The sequence below is a fragment of the Uloborus diversus genome, unplaced genomic scaffold, assembly GCF_026930045.1.
Source record: "Uloborus diversus isolate 005 unplaced genomic scaffold, Udiv.v.3.1 scaffold_12, whole genome shotgun sequence".
Taxonomy (NCBI): domain Eukaryota; kingdom Metazoa; phylum Arthropoda; class Arachnida; order Araneae; family Uloboridae; genus Uloborus; species Uloborus diversus.
In genome coordinates, this window is record NW_026557876.1 from 10,647,265 (window position 1) to 10,660,246 (window position 12,982).

The 12,982-nt window shown below is 36.0% G+C and overlaps 1 protein-coding gene across 1 annotated transcript in view; it reads left to right on the forward strand.

The window, feature by feature from the left end:
- LOC129232466 (speckle-type POZ protein-like B) overlaps positions 1 to 12,290 on the forward strand; it is a 46,229-nt gene extending 33,939 nt beyond the window's left edge. Inside the window, exon 4 of the mRNA XM_054866610.1 lies at positions 11,749 to 12,290. Coding sequence (XP_054722585.1) covers positions 11,749 to 12,290 — 542 coding nt within the window. The remainder of the gene's footprint in view (positions 1 to 11,748) is intronic.
- Positions 12,291 to 12,982: the final 692 nt, after the last annotated feature.

A 12,982-nucleotide genomic window follows, 5' to 3' on the forward strand; every position in this document is an offset into this window, starting at 1 on the left:
TACATGAAGAAATAGCTATGTAAAAGAAAAAATAATAATTTGAATTCTGTCATCTTGAAATTCAAATTATGTTTTTCGCAATCACGAGTGTGTGTGTATATGTAAGCGTGTGTTTGTGTGTGGAGGGTATGTGTGTGTAGGCATGTGTGTTTGTGTTTGTGCGCAGGCATGAGTGTGTGGGTAGTTGTGTGTATGTGTGTGGGGGGAAGGTATGTGTATGTGTGTGTGTTTGTGTTTGTGCGCAGGCATGAGTGTGTGGGTAGTTGTGTGTATGTGTGTGGGGGGGAAGGTATGTATATGTGTGTGTGTGTGTTTGTGTCTGTGTGCAGGCATGAGTGTGTGGGTAGTTGTGTATATGTGAGTGTGTGTTTGTGTGTATGTGTTTGTGTATGTGTGTAGGTGTATGTATGTATATGTGTGGAGGGTATGTGTGTGTGTAGGCATGTGTGTTTGTGTTTGTGCGCAGGCATGAGTGTGTGGGTAGTTGTGTGTATGTGTGTGGGGGGAAGGTATGTGTATGTGTGTGTGTGTTTGTGCGCAGGCATGAGTGTGTGGGTAGTTGTGTGTATGTGTGTGGGGGGGAAGGTATGTATATGTGTGTGTGTGTGTTTGTGTCTGTGTGCAGGCATGAGTGTGTGGGTAGTTGTGTATATGTGAGTGTGTGTTTGTGTGTATGTGTTTGTGTATGTGTGTAGGTGTATGTATGTATATGTGTGGAGGGTATGTGTGTGTGTAGGCATGTGTGTTTGTGTTTGTGCGCAGGCATGAGTGTGTGGGTAGTTGTGTGTATGTGTGTGGGGGGAAGGTATGTGTATGTGTGTGTGTGTTTGTGCGCAGGCATGAGTGTGTGGGTAGTTGTGTGTATGTGTGTGGGGGGGAAGGTATGTATATGTGTGTGTGTGTGTTTGTGTCTGTGTGCAGGCATGAGTGTGTGGGTAGTTGTGTATATGTGAGTGTGTGTTTGTGTGTATGTGTTTGTGTATGTGTGTAGGTGTATGTATGTATATGTGTGGAGGGTATGTGTGTGTGTAGGCATGTGTGTTTGTGTTTGTGCGCAGGCATGAGTGTGTGGGTAGTTGTGTGTATGTGTGTGGGGGGAAGGTATGTGTATGTGTGTGTGTTTGTGTTTGTGCGCAGGCATGAGTGTGTGGGTAGTTGTGTGTATGTGTGTGGGGGGGAAGGTATGTATATGTGTGTGTGTGTGTTTGTGTCTGTGTGCAGGCATGAGTGTGTGGGTAGTTGTGTATATGTGAGTGTGTGTTTGTGTGTATGTGTTTGTGTATGTGTGTAGGTGTATGTATGTATATGTGTGGAGGGTATGTGTGTGTGTAGGCATGTGTGTTTGTGTTTGTGCGCAGGCATGAGTGTGTGGGTAGTTGTGTGTATGTGTGTGGGGGGGGAAGGTATGTATGTGTGTGTGTTTGTGTCTGTGTGCAGGCAGGAGTGTGTGGGTAGTTGTGTATATGTGAGTGTGTGTTTGTGTGTATGCGTTTGTGTATGTGTGTAGGTGTATGTATGTATATGTGTGTACGTGCGTGTATGTATGCGTGTAAGTGTAGGATATGGACGCAACCCGGAGACGGTTTCCGCTAGAGGTGCAGCATCGTGAGGAGCCGGTCGACGGTGATGCTGCGGAGGGTGGCGGTGGGAAAAATGATAGGACATCAAAAACAGTCAAATGAAATCAATAAGCAATCGTGATTGCTCAAAAAAAAAAAAAAAAATCATTTAAACCTTTTTCATTTTTGGCAGTAAATTTGTTCCTTCAAAAGAAAAAAAAAGGAACGTTTAGCCTCCCTCCCCGCCCCCTTTTTTTCATGCGCAAAAAGTGAAAAAAGTAAATTACTTTTTTCCAATGAACTAGGTTTTAGTTCATTATTACACAATTTTTGTTTGAATGAATGAGTTACTGAAAGAACTGTGAATGTTGCAGTTCTAGATCATAGAACAAACTTATTCTCACGGTGTTAGAACTTAAAAATTAGTAATGAGGATGTTTCCGAAATTTTAAAAGTAATTTTTTTTGAAAGAGCATGGTCGAAAACATAAGATCTGACCATTTTTTAAATAATTTCACTAAGTTTAATAGAAGAAAAAAAATACTTTCATCGGTGCGATTTCATTGTTTACGCTTCTGCCGATGACATAACAAATGATGAAATGCCATTTACTGATGCCATTAACAGAGCACAGTATTTAATTCGCTTCTCTACACACATGTACTGGCAACAATTGGGTTTATAGCAAACGTAGAGCGCAATATTTTATTCGTTTCTCGATTATCATAACATGGAAACGCGGTAGACTGATGCGCCAAAGTACATCATTTATGACGTCATAAAGACCACGCCTTATTTTCAAGATCGGACATTTTAAAAAATTAATTGAAAATTAAGCATTGGGAAAATGAAATTTTTTTTTCCCGCTCCATGTATTTTTTTTTGCTTATTCTATCAATTTCAGTGTCTAGAAGTAGTACTTTTGACTGAAGGAAACAACCCTATTGTCTTGCTAACTGAAAGCAATTATTATCGGGAAATGCACAAAACAAAGTATATTCTAAAATATTAAAACACTTATTTTTCTTTCAATCTAACCATATTTAAAATATCTTGACTAACCAATTCTATCAACATTAAAATATAAAATGGATAACAGGAAAAATCGCTTGTAAAAGGTTCGTCTAAACAACAGGAATAGTAAATAAATAAATAAGACAAACTATTCTACTGCTGCATTTTTTATTAATTGTTTGTCAAATTTAGCTTGTTTTATTATTATATTTAGTTTATAATTTTGAAGAAATAGTGGTCAAAAAAATAACTATGGTCACATGTGCCCGTAGCTAAAGTGCTTACTTCTGTTGACATGAGCTTGACTGGAGAGGGGGGGGGGGGTGAGAACAGTTCCCAGAGCTATTGGCTTTAACATAAATGCAAATTCTAATATAGTAGTTTATGTATATAAAAGGGCTGTTTTGATTTAAAAAAATAAATAATCTGAAAGGAATTTTTGATCAAAAAAAAAAAAAAATCCCCTTCAGAAACTATTATGACCCAAAAAAAACAGAAGGTATTTTTGATCAAAAAGCTCCCTTCAGAAAGTGTTTTTGACCCCTCCCCCCCAGTAGGTTTTTTTTTTTTTTTTTTTTTTCAAAAATCCTTCCCCAGATGTTAATTTTTATGAAAAAACCCTTCCCAGAATGTATTTTTGAGCAAAAAACTACATCCAAAAGGTATTTCTGGCTGCTTTAGTGACCTTAATTAATATCAAAATATTCCTATATGATAAAAAAAAAAAAAAATGCTAAGAAATGAGTACGTAGCAATAGAACTGCGATCTAATAGAATATTAATAATAATAAATAGCAATGTGAGTTGAAGAAAGAAATCTTTCAAAAACTTAAATGCAAAGAAAATTAGCTGACTGAGAATATTCCACATGACAAATAAGTGTATTTAAAAACTTATGATGGGAAAAAATATAGTGGAGGTGTTCTTGAAAGAACCACAAAAAAAAAATTTTTACTAAAATTTAATGTCATTTTCTCATTATTGGCAGTTTTAATGTGATTCAATAGTTTACTCTCCAAATATCACCAACAGTGGCCAAATTAAAACCAGATTAAAAAATAAAAGTAAAAATAAAAAAAAATCGTTAAATTTGTCGCCAAGTTGGCGACAAAACTTGGCGACCAAAAGACTGGCGATATATCGCCAAGTGTCCGCCAAATTATGACACCACTTGAGTTTACATCGAAATTAAGAAAGTGGCAAAAGTTCCCCTTTGGAGCATCCGAATGCAACCAAAAAGAAAGGTGCACAGCTAGACCCCACTAGGAGTCTACGTACCAAATATCAACTTTTTAGGACATTCCGTTTTTGAGTTATGCGACATGTATGCACACATACGCACATACATACACACATACGCACGTCACGAGAGGATTCGTTGTAATTAACTCGGGGCTCGTCAAAATGGATATTTCGGGTGTCTGTACGTTCCTAGGCATATATCTACGTGTGGTCGGGTTGGAAAAAAAAAACCTCAACATTCATTCGGGGGTGAGCAAAATGGAAATTAAGGCCGATTTTTGAGTGAAAATTTTTTTCGCGAATACGATACTTCCTTTTTTTTAAAAGGAAGTAAAAAATCCACCCATTTCTAAATTCCACCCACAGTTCAGTTATTTTGCTGGGAATTTCTCTGACCATTGATGTAATACGTCTCTAAAAACTAGTTCCTTTAGTATTTTGCCTAAAGATTATGGAGCTCTGAGCGATGAGTACGGGGAAAGGTTTCACTAAGATATGGTAATAGGTGACGCACAGATGGCCTAATACAAGATATGACCTTTCTCTGATCTACAAGGAATACTCTAAAATAAAGAATATGTACAGCAATAGGCCAAAAGCAATTTTTTCTGAAAAATAAGCATTGTTTAATGAAAGAACCTTTTTGATTACAGTCAACTACTATCAATAACTCGAATTTTTCGATACGTCGAAAAAAAAATATTTTCCTACGCTTTTAATACTTTTTTAATACAATATCTCTTTAACTCAACGTATTTTCCCTTCTTCTCGACAAATCGAATATTATCCTCGTTCACTCAAAAAAATTTTACTCTCTCAAAACTCGGATTTCCAAATGTCTGTGCCTTTTGTTATGAAAATGGTTTATTATCTCCCCCATTTACGCGCTTTGAGCAGAGTAATTTCGGGCTCTCTTGTTTGTGATTTTCACAGGGTTTGTTCCCCGCAAGTATGGGGGAGGGAGACATGTTTCCGCTTGTTTTCTGTTCTGACAGCAGTGGACAATGGTCGACTTTCTAGAAGCAACAAACATTATCTCAGTTTCAACTTGACTGACCAGTTCCTAAAACACCCTTTCTTGCTCTAGTCTTCGTCTTGCGACGATGATATCAAAGAATTCATCATCCCCAAAAGAAGATAACCTTTAAAGAAGTAGAAAGCGTCATGCATGTAATGCAGGCTTTTATTGAATCAAGATCTGATATGGACGCAAGATAATTGTTGTGTTATTTCCCATCTAGAAAATGTAATTGATGTCTAAAGAAAACTAGTATGTTGTGGCCATCACGAAACTTTCTTCTATATATTTCTCATGAATTCCCTCCCCATGCTTGAAGAGAAAGCAATATTCCCAGAAAAAATAAAATTACGCACGCAAAATTCTTGAGGACCGTCCCAATTTCCGAATTGTCGCAAAATTTAAGCAAAGAGCGAAAATTTGCAGAAAATGTGAAACGACAATTGAGAAAATGACGCATTGAGTTTGCCGTCAAAAGCCGTTTGATGGATTTGCAATCAATGACTGGTTACAAAATGCTTTTGAAAGTTGTAAAGAACATGACAGGCTATATGTTCAACAAAAAGCAATCAAACAAACTAATATCTTTGTACTTTGTGCTGAAGCCAATGTTAAAGAAAATATTTCTGCCATATTTTTTTGATGTAGCTATGCGTTTTAAGGATTTTACAATTGTGTCAATGTATGAGAATGTTTCCGGTTAACATATGGTTTATTTTTACTTCCTTTTACAAACTAGTATGTTGTGGCCATCACGAAACTTTCTTCTATATTTTTCTTTTTTTTTCTGATCCCTCCCCTTGCTTGACGAGGAAGCAATATTCCCAACAAAAACAAAATCACACATGCAAAAACTTGACGACCATCCCAATGTCTGAATTTTTGCAAAAGCAAAGCAAAGAGCGAAAATTGAAAGTTATTTTCAAAGCCTTGCTTAAATTAATTACAAATATTTTATTTGTTAACAAATATAAGATGGCAACAGTTAAAAATTTTAAATCATCGAGATAATATTTCCGATAATTTCCGTACAATTTAAATCGCGAGAAATATACAGACGACAATCTATTACGAGTTACCTTCCTATTTGTTGCATTTATAAAGCTATTTTTATTCACAATAAATAAATAAATAAATAAATAAAAATAATTTGAATTTTGACATCAGAAATTCAAATTATGTTTTTCGCAATCACGAGTGTGTGTGTATGTAGGCGTGTGTGTTTGTGTCTGTGTGCAAGCATGAGTGTGTGTATGTGTATTCAGGTGTGTGAGTGTGTATGTAGGTATGTATGTGTGTGTGTAGGTATGCATGTGTGTGTAGGAGTGTGTGTGTGTGTAGGTGTTTGTATATAGGCGTGTGTGTGATATGGACGCAACCTGGAGACTTTTCGCTAGAGGAGCAGCATCGTGTGGCCGGTCGACGGTGGGGCTGCAGAGGGAGGCGGGGGGGGGGGGAATAAAATCATAGGAATTTAAAACTGTCAAGTGAGAACAATAAGCAATGTGATTGCTCAAAAAGTCAGCTTCCCACGGAGCGATTGGTGCCAAAGTTGAACCAACGCATGTTTACATATGGATTCACATTTATTCCAAATTTCTTTCAACCACGTTGGTGTCACCCACGTTTCGCTCGCCCCTCCAGTCAAGCGGGAACTTGATGAGTGAGTTACTCCCACGGAGGGGAATAGTGTCAGCCAAAACTAAGCACGCGGGTTACCCGATCATTGGCTAGTATTTATATGAGGATAGGAAGATTTGAATGAGATTTTCCATAACTCGCATTTATTATGTCTTTTCTTCAATTTCGAATTAGCGGAAATCGACTGTTCTTTTATTGTACAGGATTTTATTTTTTTCTCTTTTTAAATTTACCTTCAAATCAATGAGTGATTCCTGCGCATCATTCTCCTGTTAGCTATTGTGTAGCTTGAAAACGAAAGAAATAAAATTATTTACATGAGGGATGCACAACATCCGGCTCGCCCCGTAGCGATGTGTGGCCGGCGATTTCATTTCGTTTCTTCCTTTTTTAAAAAAGTAAGAAAAAAATCGTTAAAAAGGAAAAAAAAAGATAAATTTATTTGAATTTTGTCATCTTGAATTCAAAATATGTTTTTCGCAATCACGAGTGTGTGCGCGTATGTAGACGTGTGTGTTTGTGTGTGTGTGTGGGGGAGGTATGTGTGTTTGTGTGTAGGAGTTATGTGTATGTGTGTGTGTAGGCATGTGTGTTTGCGTCTGTGTGCAAGCATGAGTGTTGGTAGTTGTGTGTATGACTGTTTGTGTGCGTGGGGGCGGGGTATGTGTATGTGTGTGGGTATATGTGTTTGTTTCTGTGTGCAGGCATGAATATGTGGGTAGTTATGTGTGTGTCTTTGTAGGTGTATGTGTGCGTGTGTAGTTGTGAATGTATGCGCGTGTGTAGGACATGGATGTAACCTGGAGCTATAGGAGCAGCATCGTGAGACGGCCGGTCGACGGTGATGGTGCGGAGGGTGGCGGTGGGAAAATACAATCAAAGGACATCAAAACAGTCAAATGAAAGCAATAAGCAATCGTGATTGATCCAAAAAAAAAAAACTGAAATTTCTCTATATGCGATCTAAAATTGCACACAACAGATAAAAATGGTCCAAAGTTCGTTTGAAAAACCATTTTAGGACTATGAAAGGGAAAAGCGTTGGCCTGTAAATTGCATTTTCGATTTGCTAACCAGCAGATGACAGTAAATCCTTATAGCTTACTGGCCATTTTTCCAGCAGACATAGCAATTGTTCTAGTAGTAAGCACGCAATCGAAAAAATAAATTTAAAAGGCGGCGTCATTTTGAAAAACACATGGCATACTTTTGGTATTTCAGTGCACAAAGTCTATGTTTTCAGCCTAAATATTAAAATTTCTGCTCATTTGGCTTTAATATGTTGAATGCTTTAAAATTTGGTCATATTTTTATGTTTTTCACCAATCTTTTAGAATCGGCTTCTGAGTGACGATAGTTTTTATTATTTTCGAACTACAGTAAAACCTGTAAAGTTGACCACCTGTCTATGTTGATCGCTTTTGTCAGGAACGGAATTAGTCCTATCTTATATATTGAAAGAAAACATCTGTAACTTGACCACCTCTCTATCTTGACTACCTGTCTATCTTGACCACTTATGTACACCAAATTTGGTTTGGAGCATTGTAAAAAACCCTTTGTAAGTTGACAACTTGGTTTATTTTTTAAAATTTTCTTCAGTAATTATTATATATTTTATTATTTATTTATTTTTTTTTTTGATAGCTTTCCAAGGAATTTTTTAATGCTTTTACTAACAGACTAGCATTTTACTAACTAAATAAAACCGCAGCATAAAGCTTATGCTGCTCTTTATTCTCCAAACTTGTTTTTCATTCGTTGTTCTATTTGTCTGTTCAAAGAAAATAGGTGACAGTACAAAAGTCTTTTCCTTCAGTTGCAATATGTTGTGGCAACATTGGAATTGTGCTAAAGAGCAGGCCCGGATCTATAAATTTTGGGCCCCTTGGGCAACAAAATATGTAGGACCTCTCCCTAATAGCCAGCAGTGTCTATATGTAAAGTTAACAAATCTTAGTGCTAGTTTTTTTTCAATTTCTAGGGCCGTTAGCCCCCTTAAAGACGTGGACCCCCGCACAGCGGGATTGCAGATCTGGGACCGGTAAAGAGTAAAGTTACATATTTCTGGTGCAAGGGATTAAGAGATAGAACATTTTAATTTTGCCTTTATTTACTGGGAGAGTCGAGCTCGTTGCTCTTTTTGCTATAAGTTTCAAAAAAAAAAAAAAAAAAAAAAAATGGCTTCAAAAAGAAAGTTAACTGAACTTGAGACTAATAAAAAGTGTAAAATATGAAAATTAATTGAGAAGGGAGAAAAAAATTAGCTGGGCACAGATGGAATTTCTAGAATTTGTGTCTAACACGGTTGAAAACAAGGAAAAAAATGACAAAAATATTTGAATAGTATTTTTAATTAGTGTTTTCATAATGTTAAGCAAATGAAAGTGAGTTGAACAGAAAGAGTAAGGGTGAATTCGACAAAAAATTAACACATGGTGCAAGAAATGACAAAAAATTAAAAAAAAATCATTACCGCCCTTTATAAGTTGACCACCTGTCTAAGTTGACCGCCAAAGTACTGCACCGCGAGTGATCACCTTACACAGGTTTCACTGTAGTACGAATACAAACCACGTTGAGCAAAAATACAAACGTATTTTTCAAAATGAATGCGAATTTTTTTTTTATCTTTTTTTTTTTTTTTTTGTAGTCGTCCAGCGGCAATTCGGTATTTTCCGATGTAAAAGACATACAAATATATTCTTATAAAAAACCCACTTAGAGTTCCTGTCGATAAGGCTTCTGAAAGCAAAAACAGTAGGAATTTGTTAACTTTCTGATGTATGCAAATCAAGTTTCTGAGAATTGGGACTTCAGCAGTTCAACAAATCTTTACTTCCAGGACTTATCAATAGTAATGACACGTGCCAATACTAAATAAACACGTGTGTTACAATGTTCAGTAGTACATACATTTGTGAACATGACGAGTAAAAATTAAGCAGCAAATTAACAGACGAACATTTCCAGGGTTGTAAGAGTTTTAGCCAGTGGTGGTTTTCGCCATGGATAAAACCGGTTAAAACTGGCCGGGATAAAATCAGTTTTATCCAGTTTTGGCCACTTAGATAATTATCGAATTTTAAATGAAAACCAATTAATAAATTATTAAAAAGAAATGCAAAACAAACCATAATCAATCACCTTTCATTATCTAAATAAGTATGTTTTACAGTTTGCAGAAATTACAGCATGTTTAGAAGATAAGGTTTACATGAAAAATATGCAGTAACATTTAAAATAATAACAGAGTGAAACATTGTAAGCTGAATAGATAGGTTTTAATTCTCACACACAAACGTACAAAGTATCTCAAGTAATTTTGAAGAATAAATGAGAGGGAAAAAAAAACTTCTCTTCGAAACATATAGGCATTTTTAAAAACAAAACTAAAGGCGCAAGGGGAAAACACTTTTGAAAATTAAAAGGCAACACTACTGAAAAGTTACTGTATTTATGTAACAGGCTGTTTTGTATTCCTTAAGTCTTTTGTTTTAGTGTGAGTAATTTCAGTTATTAATTTTGAAGAAAGTTAAAATTTGTTCACTACTATTGTTATAATAATGTAAAATGCTTCACTAATATTATATTTAATTAACTAAAATTGTTATGCTTAATTAAACAACTTCCAACAAACAGATTCATTAGTTGCAAAACACACATCTCTCACATACATACAAATTAGAAGTGTATTTTCACGTAATTAAGTTTTGGCCAGTTCTATGGTGGTTAAATCCAGTTTTGGCCGGTTTTAACCGGTTTTAGCCAGTGGCTTGGATAAAATCAGTCTTGTCCGGCCAAAACTACAACCCTGAACATTTCCAATCAATATTGAGAGTTTCAACAATGAATCAGATTAATCAAAATTGGTCGATAAAATTAATTTTCAGCCATTCAGTTGATGATTCTGATTTTCGTTGCATTTCACTGAATTTTTAATTGCATTATTATTTGCATATTTTTTTTGTATCGTGGTTACTTTTCTGTTAACGCATCATTTAGATTTTGATAATAATATCCATCTAATCCTCAAATATATAACAGCAAATGATCAGGCAACGCTCTTGACGTCATCAACAGTGAAACTCGTGCCACGATATGATCAATTGATAATAAGTTTTGGCAATGTTTGACATGTAGAGAAAGGCTTTATTTTGACGAGGTTGAACTCGATCCGGTCACTTAACTCTTTCACTGGTAAGGAAGACTCATTTCAGGTAAGGCCCCTATAGTGGAGGAGCCGACGCATCCGCCATTTTGGAGCAAACTTGATCCAGTGCTTCGTAGCGTTAGCATTGCTGCCGATGTTTACATTTCTTTAGCATGTGTTAAATTGAGTCAAATAAGTGGTTGTTCGACTGTTAATTGTGTAAACAGCTCCTAAAAAGAATTTCGGCTCTTCAGATTTCCAGTACATGCAGAAAGAAAAAAGAAATGGATAAATAATGGCACGCGAAGTGACTGGCAGCTTGGAAACGACGCCAACTGTTTCCAAAATTTCGCCAATGTTCACCTTCGCTCTCCGACTCTCTCGTTCCCTGTTTGGCGAAGGATTGCCAATAGAGGTAGCTTTCCCTGTTGTACTCTTGCTCCAAAATGGCGGATGCGTCGGCCTCTCCAGTTATAGGGGCTCTGATTTCTTGGGAATGAAGAAACGAAAAAGTGGTCAACAATGAACGACACCTATTGGAGTTTAGGATTCATCCACTGGAGTTAGCATTAAACATTCAACTATCAAAATATCAGCAAACAGGCAATGGCTTCTTTCAAATGTAGAAACAATTTTCACTCGTCATATCTTAAAGTGCAATTTTCTAGTAGTAGAATATTGTCTTTGTATAGTGGCCTAGTTGCTTTTGCACTGTTTGTAGTTTTGTCTTGACTTTTTAAACCTATATTTTGCTACGAGTACAATAACATCATGTACAGAACTTTAAGCAAGTTCACTACGCTGTAGGTTTTTCTTGTTACTACCAATTAACTTACATCTGCGAAAAATCCCCATTTCACTTTGAATTTAGTATTCATGTTATTTAAAAGCACAATTAATAATTATGTTGTGAAGACATGTCGCTGGTGAATCATCGATATACCTCCAGTGGAATCTCCTGTTTTTTTTTTTCTTCAAAGGTTGGCAAGTATGTCGTTACATCCGTTTCGGGTTCTCGTTAAATCAGGGTTTGTTATAAGCGAGTTGAACTGCATCATTATTAATATCATCACAAATTTGTTATTTTTTTCAGCATTTAATTCATTTTCTTAACTTTTTAGCGGGTGCCATGACTTTGGCTACGGATATGAAAACTCTGTTCGAGGATCCTCTGCACTCCGACGTAACCTTACGAGTCGGACAAGAAGAGTTTTCTGCCCACAAGGCGATTTTGTCAAGTAGATCCAAAGTGTTCCGTGATATCTTCGAAAGCGGCGCGAACGAGTGTCAGGAGAACACCTTAGACTTGGTGGGAATGAAACATTCTACTGCCCGAAGCATGCTGAAGTACATCTACACAGGATGTCTGGACAAACTGGAAATAGAAGAAGCTTTTGATCTCTACACCGCTGCTGATAAATACGACTTACAAAAGTTGAAAAGTTGGTGCAAGAAATGCATCTTGAACGACATGTCTGCGGATGACGTTTGTGAAGTTGCTGTTTTCGCCACCCTGCATTCTGATGAAGACCTTCTAATGGCTTCCTGTTGTACATTAAAGAGCAATTTGCATCGGGTATTGAACACCGAAAAGTGGAGCAACTTCGCAAAACAGAATCGAGATTTATACTCGGAACTGATTGAAAAAGTGGTATTGATGTAGAAATTTGAAATCATTGGAATAAATGTTGGATTAATTAGTGACGCAGAAACTAATTTGCTCTAAGTTTAACTCATTGCAAAATGACCTAAATGAAAAACAGTCGCGTGTCATTTTTTTTTAGTGAAATGTCCGCACACAATCTTTTGTTTAAATTATATATCGACACCTATAGTATAATTCAAAAAAAATTTTAAGCACTATTTATCAATATGAATGTATTAAAAAAGCTTTTAGGTGCTTTTACAGCTCCAGTTTTCAACGGTTTTGTGTTCTTTCAACGTTGATTTCTCAGTTTGAATGTTGTCACCAAATCATAGGATTTGATGGGGTAAAATTTACGATATGTATTGTCCGAAGAACTTGAAATGTTTTGAGTTCAGTACAATATGTTCACCGGAATTAGGGATGGATTTTGTGATATCTTGCAAAGATAAAATATTTGAAATGAAGGAGGTATCAGAAGTAATGCTTTTTTTCTACACTTTTCAATGAATACAAACGTTTCATTTATTTATTTATTTATTTTTTTAACTAATTCATTTATAGCAAAACCCGTTCCTAAATTGTTCAGCATAATATAGTATAACAATATTGATAAACAACAAAAAAAAAAAAAGAATTGAAAAATACACACCTAATAATATAATGACAACAAAAATTTTCTATTCCATTAGTTTTTATTTTTCATGCAA